The sequence below is a fragment of the Manis pentadactyla genome, chromosome 8 (genome assembly GCF_030020395.1).
Source record: "Manis pentadactyla isolate mManPen7 chromosome 8, mManPen7.hap1, whole genome shotgun sequence".
Taxonomy (NCBI): domain Eukaryota; kingdom Metazoa; phylum Chordata; class Mammalia; order Pholidota; family Manidae; genus Manis; species Manis pentadactyla.
In genome coordinates, this window is record NC_080026.1 from 22,319,679 (window position 1) to 22,342,814 (window position 23,136).

General features: G+C 39.8%; 1 protein-coding gene across 3 annotated transcripts in view; it reads right to left on the minus strand.

Annotated features, from left to right (window-relative positions):
* Positions 1-9,320: 9,320 nt before the first annotated feature.
* Positions 9,321-23,136, minus strand: part of MBD5 (methyl-CpG binding domain protein 5) — a 243,384-nt gene continuing 229,568 nt past the window's right edge. For 2 of the 3 annotated variants that reach the window (XM_036928337.2, XM_036928336.2), the window contains 2 exons: positions 16,262-16,337; positions 9,321-13,358 (listed from right to left, as the gene is read on the minus strand). In XM_036928337.2, coding sequence (XP_036784232.2) covers positions 13,287-13,358; positions 16,262-16,337 — 148 coding nt within the window. In that variant the 3' untranslated portion in view covers positions 9,321-13,286. The remainder of the gene's footprint in view (positions 13,359-16,261; positions 16,338-23,136) is intronic. The other variant, XM_036928338.2, reaches the window with a different exon arrangement.

A 23,136-nucleotide genomic window follows, 5' to 3' on the forward strand; every position in this document is an offset into this window, starting at 1 on the left:
AAATGTTGGTAATGATGTACAGAAAGGGGTACCCTCCTACAGTGCTGGTGGGAATGTAAATTAGTTCAACCATTGTGGAAAGCATTATGAAGGTTCCTCAAAAAACAAAAAATAGTAATACCATTTGACCCAGGAATTCCACTTCTAGGAATTTACCCTAAGAATTCAGCAGCCTAGTTTGAAAAGGACATATGCACACCTATGTTTATTGCAGCACTATTTACAATAGCCAAGAAATGGGAGCAACCTAAGTGTCCATCAGTAGATGAATGGATAAAGAAGATGTGGTACATATACACAATGGAATATTATTCAGCCATAAGAAGAAAACAAATCCTACCATTTGCAACAACATGGATGGAGCTAGAGGGTATTATGCTCAGTGAAATAAGTCAGGTGTAAAAAGACAAGTATCAAATGATTTCACTCATATGTGGAGTATAAGAACAAAGCAAAAACCAAAGGAATGATACAGCAGCAGACTCACAGAACCCAAGAATGGACTAACAGTTACCAAAGGGATAGGGACTGGGGAGGATGGGTGGGAAGGGAGGGAGAAGGTGGAAAAAGAGGCATTACGATTAGCACACATAATGTAGGGGGGGTGGAATGGGGAAGGCTATACAACAAAGAAAAGACAAGTAGTGATTCTATAGCACCTTACTGCACTGATGGACAGTGACTGTAATGGGGTATGTGGTGGGGACTTGATAATGGGGGCATCTAGTAACCATAGTGTTGTTCATGTAATTGTAGATTAATGATACCAAAAAAAAATTTTTCTGTACTGGTTTTAACTGTGTCTGCAAATTTTTGTCAGTCCATCAAGAGAGGCAGTCAAATTCCCTCCCTCTAGAACAGGGGCTGGCTTTGGGGCCTTGCTCTCACCAAATGAATTGGGCAGATGCAATGACAGGTGATATCAGAGGCTAGGTTAAGAAAGGCAATACTGCTTTTGCCTGGCTCTTTCTCTTGGTTTTGGTGCACTTGCTCTGGGAGCCTACACACATGCTGTGAGGAAGCCCAGATCCCATGGAGATGCCATGTGTCAACGCTCTGGCCTTTAGTGCCAGTGAGGGGCCCAGGTGGCTGCCAGCACCCATTGGCCTCTGGCCATGGAGGGAGGAAGCCTTCATTAAGACTCCTCAAGTGCCATCTCACTGCAACCAAGACCTCAAACTTGAGTGGCCTCACTGAACCTGGGTAGACACGCACAGGTGCTGTGGACATGGCAGCGGCGAACCCTGCCAGGAGCTGCCACTTAGGGTTTTTGTTATTTCCTAGCTCAAAATGGGTGAATGTCATAGATATAGAACAACCTATGAGTATGTGTCATCGTCAAAGTGGCCTCAGTTTTAGGCAAGTTGACAAGTGTACCACCTTTTTGTCCCCTGGAACCCCACTCCCACCTCCCTTGCCCTCCTCACCGCAGCTATCAGGCTTGAAGGTCATCCTTTGATCTCACAAGGATTTGTAAACCTTGGCCATGGAAATTACTGACAGTGGGATAGGCTGGTGAGGGTTTTTTTGGTGTCCGTCAAAGCTCATCCTACAAACTCTATGAACTTGCTGGTTGGGTCCTGGAGAAAGCTTGTTCTTGCCTCAGGAGTTTTGACCCAGTTTTGTAGTAAAAAAGAGAAAGCCAGAACCCATTCCAAGGGACTGGATAACAGCCTGCTGTGAGTTATGGCAATGGGTACACATCAGTTGTATCATTCCTTGTTACCCCATCTGTTTGATTTAATTAAGTCCAACAAAATGGACAATGTGAAGTGCAGGTGTCGGGAGGATCCAAGTTACATAGAGAAAGGGCGTCAGGAGATCGTCTCTTCATTGTCAGGCCATGAGGAGGTAGATCTGATAGAGGCCAACAAGGGAAGCCCTGGAAGGAGCCTCCTTCATGAACACAGATTACCTACAACATGCTGGTTACTAGCCCTCTTCCATAGACACTTAGAATATTAAGCTCAAAAGAACTTTACTGTTCCCTTAAGTAACTAGGCCCAGTGAGTGATGTGACTTGCTCAAAGTCCCATAATCAGGGCTGAGACTACAGTACAAGACTTCTGACTTATGGCTCTGGGTTCTAAATATAACCCTATTAAATTGCTGACCCTAACCTCACCATTCCCCATGCCTTAATTTTGGGGGGGTCAGTGATATTTTGATTGAGCCCCATAGAGGGCAACTGGGTTTTTGCCTTGAGGTCAGCGCAGCAAACTTGAACAGCTGGCATTTTTCTAGGAGGGTATGAAAAATTATCCATTCCTATTCTATGATCAGAGTAACCTTTCTAAAACAAATTATATGGTGACATCCTTATATGAAGGCTAATGGCCATCATAATACTCATTGCACTTCAATAATTTTCTGGTGTCTGTCTTTGACACTTGACCATACATTCTATGAGGGTAGGAACATGGCAGTTGGTATTTACCATTGTATCCTAGAATAGTGCTGGCATATGCTAAGTACACAATAATTATTTGTTGATATGTGTATAGATGAATGGCTGTTACTCATCTGGCTTAAAGTGGTTCAAATGGCTTTTCATGTTTTGCTGGCCTAGAACACCTACCAGCACTCCACTTCCACCCTAAGCTGGCTTCTGCCTACTTTCTGGGCTTATTGTCTTCTCTCCTTTCTGGACATTATATTTAAGACTTACTGAATCCCTCACAGTTCCCAGAAAAACATACCCTTCTCTACCCTTTCCCATGCCCACTCCCCTGGCCTCTGCACTTTATTCCCTTTACCCCTGCTGGCAATGCTCAACCTCCTACTCTTCCATAAGTCACTTACCTGATTCCCCAATATTCAAGCCTCCCAGTATTCCAAAGCTTTCTGTAATTCACACCTGGCTCATGGCTCTTGTCTGTATTGCAGTGATTGTTCACATGTCCTTGTCATTGACTGGAATGTGAGCTCTTTGAGGGAGTGACCTTTTTTACTTTATCTCAGAGACAAGATGCCTTATAAATATTTGTTGAAAGAATGAATGAACAAATTACATCTCCTAGGAATCTTGTCATTATCCAGAAGCACAGAAATGTATCCAAACTGTTTTATGGAAGTCATCATCATATGCTTGGTTTATTCTTTAGGTTAACAAAGCCTCCGGAGCTCTGGGCTCAGATTAGAAATCTACCATGAGCCAGTTTCCCTCTGAGCTGGGCTCCACAAGAGAATGTTCCTCAGGATGGTTAACTCCAAGATTTCTAGGAAATGTTTGTTTTTAATGCCTTGAAAAGACCTTAACCCATGAGTCTGAATACCTTATGACTTGATTTGTACCATGTTTTGTATTTTTTGCAAATCACCTTCATATGCATGTTCATGTGAACTTCATCATAACCCAGTGGGGTGGTTAGGGTATTAGGTCCCCTAGGGACAGGTGAGAAAACTCAGGTTAAGAGAAGTTAAGGCACTTGTCCAAGGCCACACCAGAGAACTGGAACTAGAACCCAGTTCAGCTCCTTTTCCACAATACCACGACCTTATGAGTGAACTGCCTAGAACCACATACCTTGGGTACCTGTCAGGAAAGCTCCAGAGCTTTGCTGCGGCTGGGAGTGCACGTGTACAGTCAGAGTGCCTGGCCCAGGTGTGCATGCCATCTTCCAAAAGCAGCATGTAAGAGCTCTACCTGCAGTCAGGCCCTTGCACACCGGTCAGCAGCTCCTCTGGGCAGATGACAGAACCTGGCAGTGACCCTGTCTCACATTGAAAGAAATATATTTGATAGACACTTTGAGAGTATAGAAAGATCAAGGTTATTCATGTAACCTGACATAAAAGATGTTCCACATTAGCTTTGAGCTTCAGGAATGCTCCCTTCCCTTTCTTCTTTCCTTGACCTTTAATCAGAATTGAGCATGGAAAGCTGAACAAGAAAACCTGGGTACCTCCTCAAGGTGCTCCCTTTGTTGGCTTGGTTCCACCCTGTCTTTGGTCTTTGGAGCAACATATGACCTCCCAGTATTTTGTCACCTGGAGTGATCTCCAAGGGTCAGAGTATACACTCCAGGTACTACGCAAGATCATCTATTAAGGTAAGGGAGGGCAAAACAAAAACACGTTTTTCTGTTCAGTTTATCTCAGTCTTTCCTAATTTCTATTTCGGGTGTTTTAGAACACACATAATATATTAATTTAGTATTATGCATAGTACACACACACACATACATACACATTTATATCTAATAGGTCCTCAAAGTTTGGATACCACTTCTTTAGAACAGGGAGAGCTATTCTTTGAGGCAGGAATTATACCACTTTTTAAATTTTGTTCTCCTCTCAGCAAGCTATGAGCCTCTCACATTGGCAGTCGCTGTGGCCTGATCTCTTTTGGCTGACCTGGTTGCCTTACGAAATGCAGAAGCACAGTGCACACACTACCCCTCCTCAGGATGCCTCATCTGCTCCACGATCGCCTCAGATGTTCAGGAAGAGCAGGGAAGCCAAGAGGAAGGGGAGGAACAATTTCTTCGGCCTTGCTGACGCTTGCTCAAGGAGATGGCTTATCCGGAGAGAACCAGGCTTTGATCTCTTCCAATTCTTGTGCGCCTTCTTTTCCAGCCCCTGTGAATTCCTGCTTCCCATTCTTTGCCAAATAAACCACAACAGTGAGACTCCGCCTGGAATCATGGCTCATGAATCTCCATGCTGGTTTTGAAATTTGATGGAAACGACTAATTCTGGGTAATCCTTTTTGATTGGGAAAGGGAGACAACACCGTAAAAGGTCACAGATTTCCTAAGACTCTCTTCTGTGACCATGAAAGCTACTTAAGATTACCTTGGTGGGGAAAGCTATGTTGTGGGGAGACTCAGTCACAGTCCAGGGACCAGAGCCTTGGGTGACTAGTTCTCCTGGTCACGTTCCACACATGCAGTGTTCACAGGGGCTCAGGAACCCCTGAAGATGTTCTATCCCTGGGGGCGAAGTGTTCAGCTAAACCTCCTCCTTCCATCAGTGTTCATCAAATTCTATTCCTTCTTTTTAGCAAGTTGTGCTTAAGGCTTCAGTCTGAAAAGTCTTAGTATTGAGATCTAAACTTCCAAGTAAGAAATAAATGTTAATCCTTAATAGCACTTAACAATACAGTTGACCCTTGGACAATATGAGGGTTACGGGCACTGACCCCCATGCAGTCAACAAGCCATGTATAAATTTTGAGGGATCATAAATTTAACTACTATTGGCCTAGTGTTGACCAGAAGCCTTACTATAACATAAATAGTCAATTAACACATATTTTATATGTTACATGTATTGTATACATGTATATCCAGAGAGAACCAGGGCATTGCTCTCTTTTCTTACAAAAGAGAAAATGCTTTTTCCAATTGTCGAAAATCTCTAAAAAATTTTCCAATATATTTATTCAAAAAATTATGCCTCTAAGTGGGCCCATGCCACTCAAACCTGTGTGTTCAAGTGCCAACTGTACTGCCACTATATTAGTTCCTTCCTCCCCCTTTTAAAAGCATGCCTCAGTGCATTCTCTTTTCGTTTTCATGCTACTCCTTTGAGTACAGCTAATCCTAGGATAGCTATGAACAGCTTTCTCCTCCCCTCTATATTCTCAGATCTTTTGGGAACTTCCTGATTCTTGCTTGGTTGAAAGGCCTACTCCTCCCATGAGCACTCGGGTTTAAATTAAGGAAGATAAGTAAGTGGCTAAACATGAACAACAGGTCCTCTTAAACAACCATCCCACAAAAGACTGATTCTTCCTGTAATATAGTGAGGGCTATGTCATTTCCATCTGTGGATGAACGAATGAGTGAGGCTCAGCATTTATTATTAACAGTAATAATAGTAACAATAGGGAGACTTGTACAGCATTCACTCAATGCCTGACACTCTTCTAAATGCTTCACAGAGATTAATTTAATCCTCAAGCAATTCTGGGAATTCTAGCATCCCCATTTTGCAAAGGATGAAACTAAGGCACCTAAAGGTAATTGGACTGAGGTCACACAGCCACTGAATAACTGGATTCACAACCTAGGAGTCTGGCCCTGGGGCCGCTTTAGTGATTTGTCCTAAATCATGGAGCCAGTCAGTGGCAAGAACTAGGACCCTAAATTTCAGTCTCTTAAGTCAAATGCACTTTTCTCTGTATGGAACTTGGCTTCTCTGATTTCATGGACTTGAAGTTGTTTAAGTTTTTCATACCTTGAGCTACTTAACTGAAGAGTTGGTTTCAACTTCACAGGGAGGCTGAAGTTTAGAAGTTCTGTGTCTGCTCTGCTGATCACAGTCAATGCACTTACCTTCTTGGAGAAATCATTTTCCAGACTAGTTTATTGGGAAATCATTTTGCTGGTCCATCTCTGCATGTGGCATTATGGACAGTGGAATTCATCTAAGAAGCACCCTGGCTGGTAGATCCAGAATTTCTGGGCTGGAAGGGGAGAGCCAGAAAAAGCTTCTATATTACAGTTTGCCCTGGGCAGAGCTGCCCAGGACAGGTAAACCACTCTCCTATCTTTGCAGACTTCCACAGATGTTCTAGACACAACTCCTTCTTAGGTTTGACGCCTTTTACTGGCAGGAAGTTCCCTTTACTAATCTCAATCTTTGATACTGCAGTTTAACAATAAACATTCCGAGTACCTGCTATCTGCTGGGCATTAAGAGCTTTATCTGCACTAATCTCATTCCACCCTTAAAGAACCCCATGGGACAACTGCTATTACTATCCCCTTTTGTAGATGAAGCGAAGCATATAGGTTAAGTAACTTGCCTGAAGTCAGCTAGTAAGGGGCACAGTCTGCAGTTGAATGTAGATGATTCCCCCTCCAGAGCCCAGTGTGGAAATGTTATCATGGGCTGTCTCCCTGGGGAGGGTCCATTTCCTGTATGCAGGACCCCATGCTACAGGAAGGGGCTATTTGCTTGCCTCTGGATAATAGGATTGGATACCTGTTACTACATTACCTCTGCTTTTGTTTTTTAACTGGTGATTAGTTCAAGTTCAACGTTCATGAATGTGGTTGCAGATACCTTGAAGAGCATGTACACAAAGGCCATTGTGGTCTCCCTTGCTATGGGGCAGAGGTCTGTGTTCTAGGCCCTGTTGGTGGTCCTGCCTTCCTGTGCTTTTTGAATTCTCAGTGCTCACCTGGTACCTCTGTATCTCGCATGCTCCTCTGCAGCTTCCTGTTTCCCGGTAGGGGTGTGTAGGATGAAATGACCATGCAAAGGTCTCATCTTAACCTGCACTTTAGCACGCCTTGCTTTCTAACACTTTAACAAAAGACTGGGATTTTAGACTTTCCCAACTTCTAATCATCAAAGTGGAAACATTATAGCTCTACCACTAGAGCATGACTTTGTGTGAAAGAAATAGGGAATTAATACTGTTGGCAATAAGTATAGAATAGCATTTCTTCATGACTGTTAGTACAGTGCACTTGCACACATTGATACATTTATATACAAAGCTGGGATGGAACTTGCTTGACAAACATAATATGAAGAATTAGGGTGCACCCCTAATTATTTTTGTTTTTGAAGAAGTACATGCTTTTTAAACATGGTGCACCTGAAATGAGATGCATGTTTTCCAGTGTGGTCCCTTTCCAAACGCCGGGTCTTCACATTGCGGCCTGAATAACCTCTCGAAACCACAAACCTGATCAGATCACGCCCCTCCTTACCAGCATGCTAAAGTGCAAAAGTCCTGACAAGACCTGCCCAGACCCCACTTTGTAGTCGCTCCGTATCTCTTCGTGACTCCATCTCTCACTTCACTCTTCAGCTGCTCTTCTCACGTGGCCTCTATCCTCCAAGCTTTACACACGCTGCTCTCTCTGCCCTAACACACTCTTTTTCTTTTCTTCAGGACACACACTTCTCCTTTGCCTAATTCTGATTCATCTGTGCTTGATTCTCACTTAAGCCCCATCCCCATTGAACTAGGTCAGGGGCCTGCTGTGCACATCCTTATCCCAGCCCTTGCCACCCTTCATTGTGTTTAATGTTTAACTGCCCATCTCTGGGCATCTCTGTGAAGACAGAGAATAGGGTCTGTCTTATTCACTATTGTATTCCTATTGCTGTCACAGGGCATGACATACAGTGGGACTGAATATAGAATGAATAAATATATCAATGGTATCTCCATGATCTGCTGAACTGCTTCTGTCGGAACTTACAAGAGGACCACACAAAAACTATGGACACTTGACCCAAGCTGCTGTAGAGAGCTATTAAAATATATATAACTTGGTCCCCTTAGCCAAATTCCTCATCTTGATCTGAGGGAGCCAGCTATGCTATCAGGAAGCCTTCCACCACCATACCAAAGTGGGATATCAGTCTTCTCACAAACTCTGAACCACAGTATCTAGGTAACTCTCCCAGGTCCTACCTGGGAGTTCTCAATCTCAAAACACGATTGTCTTGGGTTCTAGGATCAAAAGTGTCAAACGTGTTAAAATGAAGCAGAAGCTAATGCAGTCACTTCCTTAACCATGGACTGAGAGCACTCTTTTGGCATGGATTTTGATCCAGGAGTCATTTTCCTGTTGATTATAGTATAGAAAACATGCTAAGATTTATAGACATGTTCCCTGAGTCTGTTAAGGCAGTGGTTTTCAAGTTTCACGCAGTCCCCTCCCCCACCCTCCCATTCTCACCCCTACTCCAGGAGTCATTTGGCAATGTCCAGAATCATTTTTGATCACCACAATTTGAAAGGGATGCCACTAGTATGTGGTGGGTAGAGGGGAGGCTGGCCAGCACCCTTCAGTGCACAGAACAGCCCTCACAATAGACAGCGACAGCTCCCAGGGTGGCAGGGGTGCTAAGGTTAGGAAGCCGTGTGTTGAGGTGACACCATGTAGCAAGAACCCAGCCCTGTTTATCTGTGTGGTGCTTTCCAAGATGTGTGGACACACAGCAGAAAAGGAAGGGTAAGTCAAAGCAATAGGAAGGCTGTGGTTCTTCCTCTGCCTATGATTTAGAAATTAAGATGCACAGCCTATCTCTAAAGAATAATTCAGTTTGGTAGATTCCAGTCCTGGATCAATGAATCTTCTTCAGAAATCTCTTCATACAAGGCATTTAGCATGGAATTGAATGACTCTTGAATGTGAAAAGGAGTTCTGGTGAATCCAAAATCATATTTGTTTTTTCACATCGAAAATGTTTAGGTCATTTTCTTTCCCTAAGAGTATAACCATTTGGACAAAAATATCCATTTGAAATACAGGTGAAATGTAAATTGCTACTCTTCTACACAGACAGTCAAGTGTATTTATACTTAATCCATAAAGGCATGATGTTACAAAACACATTTGTATATTGTGAAGCCATCTGGCATCAAATTTTCCAATTTATAGACAACTTTGTATTTACATAGCAAATTATTAAATCAACCATTCTTCTGGTTTATAAAAGGTCACTGAGGTACACACACAGTGTGTATAAAAGCAGATAAGGCTGATAATACATATTTACAGTAGATACAAATTAATCTTTCATATTTGAAGATAATGCTTTTTGTATATTTTTTCTATATCAGACTCCCCACTGTTAGCAGGATTTTTCATGCTTACGTTGTTTATTGCTTTTTGGCTCACTGATTTAATATTCACTTCTGGGTTGTTTACACATATGAATTACTAATGTTCTTATCTCTTTGGCTAATGCAAATGTGATAGAATGAAGAAAAGAAAAAGACAAACTGTTCAATATTATAGTTTTGGCTGGTTGATACTATTTGTTCATAGCCCCCAAACGAATTAAGTAATGCACAACTCATTTTAGACACTACATGGAAAAGTCTTGAGAACTTGCATTGCACCATTTGGGCATAAGTGGGCAAAGTAAACAAGAAATCAGATTTTCAGTAAGGTCTAGAATCTTGGCTTTCTTTTTAGAAAGAGCAATGTCACAAACATCTTAAGCATCTTAGATTTTAAAATCTCAATGCATAACTGCTTGTGACTTACAAGGGAACATTGCAAATTACAGGGCAGATCACCAAAGTTAACCACAATGTGTTATCATGGTTTGAAACGAAAAAGGAATCATCGTATGGGATAAGTCAGTGAAGAACCTGCATAAAATTTACAGAAAGTAAGAAATAACTGCCCTCCTCTACTCCCACAATTCTGCAGTGTTATGTTCAAAAAAGGAGGTTGTGTTTACTTAAAAACCAGACATAGCAGATAACTCAAAGTCAGGGTCCAATAACAGGACTAAAAGTGGCCCATGATATCAGCAGGGATGAATATTCTTCTTAAAGCATTTACATTCACAGTGGGACTGAAAAGTACAAACCAAAAATGTTTCTTTAAATAAATAAAAACCCTAATGGCTTTTAAGGCTACAAATAAGACAATCAAGTAAGAGCTGCTCAGTTAATTCTCACTCGCTGGGAATATCTTTAAAAACCACTTAAAGGTGTAGTTTATTCTCCTTCTGTGCTTCCTAAGACTAAGGGACTCAAAACAAAATTAGGTTTCTTTTTCCAAGAGGGACGAGTATGTTCTTTAAAGGAGCAAAAATTTTTTGTTCTGTTTCCGTTCTCAGATTTGTTAGGGAAAAAAAAGTTTCTTTTAGGGTATTAAAAATGTGCTAATGTAGGGCTAGCCTTCATTTAAAAAAAATGAATTGGCTTCAATAGAAAGAGAAAGAAATGGCTCTATGGGCAAAATTCAAGTATGAGTGACCAACTTTTTAATGGTAAAGTAGGTGCAACATTTAAAAAAATGTTACAGCACTGCATGACCTGTAATGCTAACAATATTTACATTAACTGCTTACATGAAACCATATAACTGTAAAAGAGAGAGGAAAAAAAACCCCGTGTGGACTGAAACACAACACCTAACACCCACATCGAAGCCGTAAGCAACCAGCGAAGTCACGGGCACAGACATACTTTACATGGTCTGCTGATGTAAAGTCGACACTGGTGGGGAAGCACAGACCTAATCAGCTTAAAACAACTAAATGAAGGCTTAGGAGACACAAACTCAGTCTAACGACCAGAAACAAACAAACAAAAAAGGCTAGAAAAGCTACATATCAACACACACACATAGGTAGACACACTCATAAAACAAACACACATTTGCATCCATCTGTGAATAAAAACAACTGTAGACAAAACAGTAGAAGAGCAGGTTGGTGCAAAACAAAAAAAAATGGACATTAATGGCTTAATCATAGCAACCACATCAACTTACAACAAAAATGTGTCAAAAGTACACAAAAGATTACTTCAGGTGACAGCATGAAGGACAGGGTAGGGAATCCCACCATTGCACGAAAGACAAAATGAACCTACCCCCAGAAGGAAGGGCTTCTACCTCCAGGCCATGAAGCCCAGGGTAGCCAGTTGCTTCCCATCAGGCTTGGGGGGAGGTGTGAGAGTGGGTGTGAAAGGGGCAGAGAGACACCAGAGACCCGGGGGAAGAACTAAGAGCTGTTGCTATCAAAAGTGAGCCCAGGTGGAGTGCTCTGTGCGGTGGCCCCAAGAAACCTACTGGTGGAATGTCCTTGGTCTCCTTTGCCCTGAGTTACTAGAACTCTGCTACCTCGTGGGAGATTGGGGCTGCATGGGACAGGAGGAGTAGGGGATGCGGTTGGCATTTGGGGGTCCAGAGCCTGCTATTGGAGAGCCCCCAGCAACCCAGGCGTTAAGTGGCTCAGTGAGCCCCAGGCTAGGGAACAAGGCAGTGCTCTCTAGGTGTTTAAGGGTTTGGGTGGGGGCTGGTGGTTCTAAGAATAAAGGGACAATGGATCCCTTCTTTTGACAATCCATAAACTGAAGTCAGACTGAAGGCCTGAAACTTAGTTCAATTGCCTGGGAGATAGGGTTATACCACCACCACAAAAATTGTGAAAAAAAGACGGAAAATCATGTTGTGCTACATTTCTTATTAATAACCTTGTACTTTACAATGGCTCACAGTTTTAGGTTTGTATACTTGTAGTACTTTCTCTCTACATTTGTTTCACATTTTTTTCTTACTTAATATAATATAAATAATTTGGTTAATAGATTTAACCTGCACATTTCAGCCACATTAATATATATAAGAATCTGTTAATGGTATAAATAATTCTTTAAATAAAATAAATCTGATATGTTACATAATACTGATAAAAAATTACCATTGCTAACAATTTTGTAAGCCACCTTAACTTCTGGTTTAAGTAATACTGATGAATGGATATGAAACTTGCTTTGATGATTCATATTTATTTTTGCCACTACAAAAAACCTGAATTATAATCAATCTTACCTCTGACAATGGTTTCAGAGTGGGGCTTTTGCCTCCATGTATGGAAACATAAAGTTTTATCTTGTCAGGTATTGTTTGCAAAAAAAAACCTCAACTCCGAACATCATCGATGGTGGTGCAGCCTAAGCTATCCAGTTCCATAGGTGGCTATCAAACGTTAACTACAGAAATGACTGAGTAAAATATTCCATCTAAGTTTTTTTTATAAAACCTATTCTACTTTAAAACTTAGGTAAAAAAAATACGCAACAAATGGTTGCAGTTTATGAATTCTTAATTTAGACCTGTGAGCCCTCCTCCCTTTAGAAATCTGCAAGGTTTCGATTTCCTAGACACCCAAAATTGAGTCCAGTGCTTCCAGGCAAGGTTCATTCCAAACAGACAATATAAATGGACACTCAGTGGTGTGCAGTGTATGTCATAATTCAGGTAATACATCATCATGCCTTTTCTCTGCTGTTAAATACAAAAACAGCATCTTTTACATTATCATAGAAAAGCATTTAGGTTGTATTTTTATTTATCACTTTACACTGGTAGTCTCTGGTAGGTGTACTCCATAGAAACCAAGGAATTTTGTACACTATTTCTTTGTACAATAAAAGATAAAGTGTGCATTAGGTACGCTTGTACATGACAACATTGTACAATATTTACATTTCGGATATCACCATGAAATTCTGTATTTTCTATATACAACATTGAAAATTCTTCAGAAACATTTGGACTATTTCTTATAATCACAATTTTAGTATTATAGAAAAAAGTTTCTCAGTAAGCTCTTGACCATTCATCACTTTCATCATTCAAGGATTTCGATTTGTTTTCCAGTATTCATTATCCTTCCTGATCAAAAAAATACTGTATCGCTGTTTCTGTTAGCACCCTGTGGTGGTGGTAGCCATCTGCCATAGTATAAATATTGATATAACAGTGGCTATATCAATACCTATATATAGATACATCTGTGCACATTCCTTTAATAAACATTGCACATTGGCGGAGTAGCCCCTGTTATCTGGAGATCTTCCTCCTCTTGGGTTTGGGGGGTCTCATTTGTCTGTCTCCCTGTGGAATTTGGTGAACCTGGAAATAAAAGAGGTGGAAAGAAATGACAAAAAGAGGTTGAAAGTACAAACACCATATGATTTCTGACAAAGAAACAGGCTAGGGAACAGACTCCACCTTCATTTGCAATCATTGATATCCTGAGGCATTTCAGATTTTCACCAGGACCCCAGAGCTCGGTGTGCCCACCATCATTACAGAGAATGAGGAATCCCAGAAACTGATAAGCAGAGCACCATTGTGGGAACTCCCATAAATAGTGGAGTGCAAAGGAGGAACTGGAGGAAGCCGAGTGTGGGAAATGTGATGTGCTGTTGCACATTTAAGACAAAGGTAAAGCCCTATTGGAGAGCCCTAGATAACCAATTTCAGTAGAGTCTGAAAAAGTAGATAAAAACACACCAAACATGTCATCTTGTTCCCTTCATCACCCTACTTATTTTACAATTACTAAGAAGGGTCAAAGACTATAAGAACATGCACACAGCTCACGTTTATTTATGAGAAGAATCAGAATGGAAAATGGAATACCACTACCATCTGTTGGCAGTGCAGCAGATCTGATTTGTGTAGTTAGGGAAGAGTAAGTAATACAACTCATCTTTATCTACAAACGCAGAAACTGGCAGCAACTGGGGCTGTGTATCAGACTGAGCAGAGGTGGAGAAGTAGGGCAGCACAAATTGCCAGGTATCAGACAGCAGGTATGGTTCTAAGGGGCAGAGGGCAGGTGCTAGGGAGGTGATCAGGTGCCGCACATTTTGTGTGGCTACTGACAGGAGAGGTGAAGACCACTACCTAGAAAAGCAGGATAGACCGAAGTGGGTGGTGTACCAAATGCTTAACAACCAGCAACCTGTGGAGGGATTCAAGCCCATTGTAGTGTATGCCAGTTTCCGTTGTGTAAATACTCCCACCATGGCCAAGTTCAAGCTACCAGTGCGATGTCACAGAACTCAGAGTTAGGAAGAGATATGAACAATCAGCTCTCAAGATTTACTACAAGTTGGCTCAATAGTATGTTTTAAAAATAATGTTTAGATAACAGCAAAGGTCAATGCTATTCAGAGTCAAATTCAGGAAGAAAATATTGAAATTTTAAAATAACATATATGAGTTTCTCAAACTGCTTTTTCCTCCTGATCCCTTCATATACATTTTTTAAAAACCACTAGTCTCTGATAAAGAGGTACAACTGAAAACTTTTTATAAATGAGGAAAGAAGCCTTTATCTAAGAGTGTAAATAACTCTTGGTAATCTGTGGCCCAAATGTGGCCTGTAAACATATTTTGTTTAGTCATATGATGTTTTAATATTTTTTAAATAGTTATCAACACTAAAGATGAGAAATTTTACTTCTAGATTTCTAGCATCTCATGAAAAATGGGAAGATCTTGCAACCCTGGCATAATTTCCCATATGGTTCAGATCTACTGGAGCATGGAAGGAGCTCCTTCTGGAGCAAACACGCCCTCTCACCACAGTCCTCATCACTCCCTAATGCCTGCTAGCCCCAAAGGTTAAATGTCCAAAATGCACACCGAACTCATTTGCTCTTCTTCCTGAGCAGGCACATTGTATAATATGTGTCCTAGTCCACTTGAGCTAAGGTCATTGGATGGATCAGGCCAGCAGAACATCAGCAGAAGTGATGAGGTTCTAGACCTGGCCCAGAAAACCTATCCTGGCAGTCCTCTGTATACACTCTTTCCTCACCAGCTGGGCTGGGTGCAAAGGATACAGAGGAGCACTCTGAGGCCCTCAGGAATGGTGGACACCAGCTACAGAGAGAACCTGGCCCCTGAATGACTGCAGCAACCAGCACCAGACCAGACTGAGCAACAGTCTTTACTGTGCTGAGCCCCTAAGATGGAGAGTTGGTAAGCAGCCCACCCTGACCAGAGCCTCTTGGTTGGCATTTCTCAATCCACTCCAGTAGCTATTTTTCTCATACCTGACCCACCTTACTCATAGATATTTACTTGGTCCTAAAAGGCATTTGAGTTCATAGTCCCTGCTCTCAGCCTCCCCTAAATTCTATCAGGAAATTTAACATCTCAGGGCCTCAACTCACCCATCTATGAAATGATAGGCTGGATCACAAAATCTGTAAAGCCCACACCAATCCCAGTATTCGCGGACTCTACAGTTTCTGTCTGTCATTTGATAGCCACTAGACAGGTTGCTGGCGATTCAGATAACCTTGTTAACACAAAGTGTTTAATAAAAGTAAAAGAAGTTACCTTTCATTGCTGAGTAGCTTTAGATAGTTCACATTTTTTTAGAGATGACCAAAATTATATTTTGAGTGTTTGCATTAGCCAGTATGTGAATTAGAGGATAATGACTAAACTTGTTGCATTCAACAATATTATATGCACAATTCAATAGAAATGTGAAGAAAAGTAGACACTACTTCTTTAAAACCAGACGTTATAGTGTTAAATAATTTAAAAACAGAGTTTTTGCCAAATATTTTATTTTTTAGGTAACAGTGGAAGGGAAATGAGAGGTCTTTGTAACTCCCGATCTTGACCCTATTGTTCAATCTCATTTTTTGTTCTGTAGACAGAGTGCAATTTGCACTGAATATTTAGGCAATAGCAATGGCCACTGCTATTTAGAGAGTCAAATGAAGAAAGCTGTGGTTTGAATCTCAGTATTTTGTTGTTCACATTTAGGAAATGTTATGTAGGAAAAATAAAAGTTACGTATCAGAAAAAGACACAGTTAATACTGCTCAGTTATTTTTTTCTTAAATTCCTTTGAATCTTTTCTGATATCAGTCTTTTTTTTTTTTGAGCTTAGTAATTTAGTATTGCTACGTGAGTTGCCTGGCAATATTTGAGACTTTACCGAAATGTGTAATGCAATTTATTTTCAAAGAAACACAGTATAATGGAAAAATAAATTAACTTACAGTCCCAGACATTTTGTCCAGTTCACTCATGGCCTCATGAATAGCAGCTTCTAAATGGTTATTTAGCTTTCCACTTCTGGAATTAATGAAAACAACATACCAGATTAATAAATTAAAGAAACAAAAATCTCAGTCCAATTCGCTGCTTAGAAAACAGAAGTACCGATACCAATTAATATTTACAGTTGGAAAATGCAGATGACAAAATGCTCTGGGATTCTCACCCCTGAATACTAATGATAAATTCACAGAACTACAAAAAAAATTGAATACACGATTAGGGAAAATGGATTCTCTCTCCTTCCACAGGCTTATTCCACACTCTGACGATTTTGTAAGGAAGTTTGGCCATAGGTCTCTTTCTCACAGACGCAGTTCGTCCTCCCAGATTGCACCTGCCGTGCACGGCCTCGCTGGGGCTTCTCTCCTCCCGCCGCCGGGCTCCGTGGCTAGGGGAAGGCGGAGGGGCTGCACTGCAGGCTCCGGCCACTAGGGAGCTCCCTCTGCCCTCTTAGGGGCCTCCCGGCTTCTGATGGTGCTAGTTAGGTCTAAAATCCTGGTTTGCATTCCTTCCAGGTAGCAAACAGCTTAACCGGCCACACGAGGCTCCCTGCATGCCTGGACCCACCACATTTTCCCCCAAACCGAAATGACATAACTATCTGAACAGATAAAGAATGATGGTCTCACAGTGTTTTATCGCTTGTCTGACCTTTTCTCTCCGCTCAGCACGCACACCATTCCACGTGTGGCCTAAGTAACACAGACACATCTGCCATTATTGAAACTTAATCAAGGAAGAGGTTGAACTAATTACTAAAATCCGGCAAATCCACGATCTCCACCTCTGTAGTTATGTACCCTTTGTCCATTCCAACTAACTGACCTTTCCTTCTTTATGTATATAAATAATTACTCAATTACTCTGAGAACCAAGGTGATTCATTTATGTTGTCATGACAATTACTGGAAAAGCTGCAGAGGTAAACCTTTCCAAAACAGGCTGTGAGCATGGCTTTCCAAGAGTTAAGTCCTATCTCAGCATCTACATGGAGATTGGAAATTGCAGTTGTGGAAGAATTTGGCTCATAGTCCCATTTAATTTGGCTCACATTGTGTCTAAAAACGTATTTGAACCTTAGCGGAATGCCTTTAGATGAGGCCTTTCGGTTTACCACAGCCGCACCAGGTTTTAGCCTCATACACCAGGACTGGATGATTCATTCATTTAACTGCTAAGTACAACCTGAGTAGTATATTGCTGGGCACATCAGAGATAGCCTGTACATTACTAAATAAAAACATTTCTCCAAAGCTAACAGGATGGTTCTATATTTTGGAAAACATATATGCACTTAAGCTCCTTTTAACTGAAAGGGAAGATTAATGTTTTGGTTTTAACTAAATTATAAGGGTGATGCAGCACCAACTGTTTTCCCCCACCTTTTGCTGGCCTCTAAGCTAGCCTCTAGGTATTCCTTTTCTTCCCATTTCTTTTTAGAAATGTAAACTACATAGAAAAGTGCATAGAATGAAGTCACAACCCCTATCAAACTCATTTCCAAGGACAAACTGTTAATAAATTACTTACTTCCTTTGTCTTTTTTATTAAAAAAAATAAAGCTAAAGTTTCCATTTGTCATCAATTCCTGATCTCATTCCCTCTTTCCTTTTCCCCAAAAGGCAACTGTGTTGTGTATCCTGCTAGTATGTTTTTATTTTTTATATACTATATCCATGAACAGTATCTAGTATTATCTTTCATGTTTTTTTAAATATACATACAAAAGATGTCTTGATATACATACCACTCTGCAACTTGTCTCTTTCCTCTTTATTGTGGTCTTTGAGCACAGTCCAGTTTGATATAATCTTTTGTCTTTAATTTACCTACCCATTCCAGTTTTAAGGGGCCTTGGGCCTCTTGTGGAGTCAGTCTGAGTTGTTTTTGCAGTGAGGAGTTTGCTAAGCATGATTCTGGGTGACTGGGTAGGAATCCAATTCCAGGAACCTGCAGGACCATCTAAGCTTAGCTGGGGTTGGGCTGGGGCCCCTTTTGTTTGGTAAAGATCTTAACAGTAGGTATCACACATTGCCTAGCTGCCCAATAATATTACACTTGGTGTAATAAATAGATGTATCCTTACTATTTCTTTTGTATTTAAAAGAATGAACACATGAGTTTTATAAGATTTTGTTGTGCATTTTTATTATAATATCTTATGGGTTTAAAATTGACTGCATAAAGTTCTAAATATCTAAAAAGAAAGCAAAACGCTTCAATGAAACACCATCAGAGAATCTTACTTCTCTCATTTTCATCTTAATAACAAAATAGTTCCTATTTATTAAACATTCTCTATGTGCCAAGAATTGTGTTAAATCTTTTTATAAATTATCTTTATATACATTATTGTAATCCTTACCACAGCCAATGAAGTATTTTGACAACTTTTTATGCAGTAGTTTTTAGGGAGAATTGGTGAAACTAATTTTAATTTTGTAATGAGGAAGATGAATATTCAGCTACAAACTTTTTTCAGAAGTAACAGAGTCACAAAAAAATTTTCACTATATAGAAAAAAAATGTAATCACCATTAAAATGTAAAAGTAATTCAGCATTACTTGTTAAATAAAAAGATGGAATTTAGAAATTTATAATATTCTTCAATAAGATATTGTAAATGTTTATAAATACTTTGTATTAATTTAAGCTAAGTTAGTGATGTTTTCCTTTAACAAACTTTAGTAGTTAATAGAAGGAGAAATGATTACTTCTGGAAGAGAACAATACAGAGATGTGGGGCATGGACTTACTTGAATACATCATGAGAATCAAGAGGTAAAGACTCTCCCAGATGTCAAATCTGCAGAACAATTTTTATACTAACTGGTCAGATATTAGGGAAGAATGAACTTAAAAAGGGGAAGAAAAAAGCTCCATGAGTTCATGAAATGAACAATTAGTCAAAATTCAGTCTTCCAGTTCAGAGGGCCTCCCTGTAGAGTCACTTGTACTATTTTCTATTCCCTGCTGACATTTAATAATAAACATTTTAATAACGGACACTCTGAAACCTACTTGATTAAGCAACGGATGTTCATGCAATCACATTTCTAGTTATTAATGAAGATAATTGCTACTTCTTATCTTCAACGCCTATATTATCACACATCTTTATCTTCACTAATTAAAAAAATATCCAGATATACATCCTTGAATGGTACAAGAAATAAGGGGGAAATGAGAAATTGAATGTTGCTGTGCACTGTCAGTTTAGAATTTATGCAACTCATTTTGTATAGATTTGGGTGAGACCTAAATGTCAAGAATCTTAGATTCTGAAACCTAATCCGTAGAGAAAGAATGCAGATTTAAGAAAATTTAATGTGCTAAATATCATTAATGTGTTTTAAAGTGAAAGTGTGATTTATTTTATCACGTTAATCCTTTCCAGCTTTATAAATATCAGCTTACCAAATAAACTTATCTATACATACAGACATAAAATTTGAACCTCAGTTAAATGAAAATCATAACATATCTAAAAGCTGTGTAATTTTTTCTTCAGTGAAGCTATTTCCCCTTTTAAATATAAAATGACCCTGAGTAATGTCAATAAATATGTTAATATTTCTTTCCTGCTTAGGCCATAATAAGCACATCAGTTTAAAGATATTTATTTATTACACAGCTTGATTGGAGGATATTGAGAATTAAAATGACTACATGAAGTTCTAAACATCCAATATGGTGGTAAATATTTCAATTGGCAAAATATCTGATCATCTTGTTTGTTTCACCTGTGTCTTAATAAAAAAAAACTTTACTGCATGTTACTATGTGCAAGTTACTGTGTTAGGCTCTATTATATTATCTATATCTTAACAATCCTAAAATATAAGTATTAATATGCCCATTTTAGAAATGAAGAATTTAGACTGAGAAAGGTTAAGCAATCTATCCAAGGGCACATAGTTATAAAGTAGTGGAAACAGGATTTGAATCCAGGCCTAAAATCAACCTCTTAACCATCTTTTTCCAAATGCCACCTTCCTTTTTCTTTCTCTTCCTCTCTGTTTTTTCCCTCAGCCTGCAAAAGCAGTCAAATCCTTGCCATTTTAAATATTCTTCCAGTTATTTTTCAGCAATTTTTCACATTAAGGGTGGAAAGAAAGCAAATAATCTGTATCAGCCCTCTCTACTCCCTTCTTATTCACCTTTTAACCCATAGGCACTTTGTTTTTATACCCACACTCTACTGGAAACTGTTTCACCAAGATTGCCAACGGCCTCCAGCTTGCACAGTCCAGTGGAGACTTTTCAGTTCTTGTGTCTCTGGAAGTCTGTTTATCATTCTATCATCCATGTTTAGCCTTTGCCTTCTGACATCTTACTCTCCTACCCCCGGTTCTCCTCCTCCTTTCTCATCATTATTCTCTCTTCATTACCTAGTAAATGTACGAATACCCCAGCATTCAATCCTCAGCCCACTGTTCAAACTGGTCAAAGTATCTCTGTGATCACAAGTACTTTTACAGTCAAATGCCACTTCTTTCCAGTTTCAGACTCGTGCGTCCAGCCGTCCCACAGGCCGCCCCCTCACATTGCACTTAACAGTTTTCCCCTGTGTTCTCCGTGTCAGTCATTGTTGTCACCCCACACCTAGGCACCAAGCTAAAAAACCCTGAGAGTGGTCCTTGATTGCATGCTCTCCTTCACATTCCACTCCGTCACCATGATGCTCAGTCGATTTTACCCTGTCAGTGTTTGTTGACCACATTGCTTCTCCTCCATTTCCACTGTTCCTTTCCTGGTTTGAGTCCTTGTCCTCCCTTGCCCCTGTCTCTAGTAATGTTTCCCTAAAATCTGTCCTCCATACAGCCACATCTAAAGTGAAAATCCAATCACCGGCCCCTTCAGACACTTCTAATAGGATTAGGATCCTATGGGCCCTTGCTAGGCCTTTCTTTATCTGGCTCCTTTGGCTGCATCTCTTACACTTTACAGCCGGACACTTTATAGTCCCCCAAATCAAACTGCTTATCTCATCCAAACACTATCCCGCCCTGCTCCACCTTGGCCCTTATTGCTTGGTCTAGCTAATACCTATGCAGTGTGCAAGGTGTGGCTCAGACATCATTTCCTCCAGGCAGTCTTCCTTTGCCTGAGTAATGCCACTTCTCTATGATTTCCAAATACAGTATATATATTGCCTTCATTGCAACTTTAACATTTCCATTATTTGCTTCTGGATCTATCTCTTTCACTGAACAGTGAGCTGCAGGGACTGTTCCACTGTTCCCTGCACAGATATTTTGCCGAATTAGTTTCCTTAAATTGGGGAATAAATGAATAAATAAATTAATGAGTTCATCACATCATTTATCATTTATGTGATCTTCCGTGAATTATTTAAACTGTTTGGGTCTGAGTGTCCTTATCTATAAATGGGCTCAGTAATTCTGGCCCCTCTTGTGATTGGGAGAATAAAATGATGGATTTTAAATCATACATGCAAAATGTGAGGTATTTTTTATTGGGCATTGACAAGGCTAGTCAGTCTATGTAGACAATAGTATGATAATAAGGCAGTTTTTACTGAAGTTTGCCTCATATTTTCTTTTTTTTTACCTCTCCAATTTCTAAGTTCATAGTTCCATGAGAGTTACTTCAGATAATGCCACTTAAGACCTATATAAATTTGCCATAAATAGCTGGCTTTGAAGAAAAGTTTAAAAACTTGCTGTTCATTACCTTTCAGCAATTGCTAATAACAAACTTATGGGGAAATACAGCTAATTTCAAGGTAGTATATCTAAACATTCGGAAGAATAATTTCATTTCTGTGTTACCGTTTTGGGTTTTTTGCACATGATCCAGCTAACTGGCATATATCACTGGGGGAAACCCCCTCCTTTCATCTAGACCTTGTATCATTTCACAGGCCTTATCCTACCACTAAGTACTGCATGAGGAGTGGCCCTTCAGAAGTAGTCCCCTCTTCAGAGCAGAGGGGACTTGCTGCCCTGTGTTCTTTATCAAATCTATGGCAAATCTGGTAATTCACTTGGCCCTCACTGCAACCGGTGCCAACTGCCTACCTTCTAGGGGCACAGGAGTTTGTCCCTGTGGTTGGATCTTTTTATGAGCCATACAAAGCAGGGTGAAAGAATTCTCCCCAAGATTTGATGAGTTCTAAAATCTCACTTCTGGAAAGAATTACTGAAGATAACACTAAGAAAAAGAGTGCCCTTTAATAGATATTGCTGATATCATCACATAAGCCTTTTATCCAAGATACACTACTAGTCACTCTCATTGCATAATTCTTGAATGTTTGATAATATGGAAATTTTAGTAACTGAACAGCTATGTCAATTAAATATATTTTAAAATAACTTTCCATGTACATATACAAAAGCATATTTGTAGCTCTCTACCTTAAAATGAAAGTAGTTATGATGCATTAACTATTACAGTGGAAATTATATTTCAAACATTTTCTACTTGTGCATACCACATTTACTCAGAATATAAAGATCTAGAAATACTTGAATAGTAATGTCCCAAAGCTCAACTGCTTGTCATAATTCCAAAGAAAACCTATTGCCTCTGCTCCAAAAAAAAAATTTTTTTATCATCAGTTTGCTAACAGTTAATATGCCAAAATTATTACATGTGTACAACTGGCGGTATTCCTCCCACCCGAGTATTTCATTTGCAAAGTGATAGACATTTGCTATACTCTATATTTATTTAATTGCTACATGTTGAAAATATTGATTATATTTTCTCTCCCATCAAATGAGAGACACAGAGATGAAGGGAGTGAGGAAAGAGCTGATGAAGAGGCAAAAACCATATACAGTA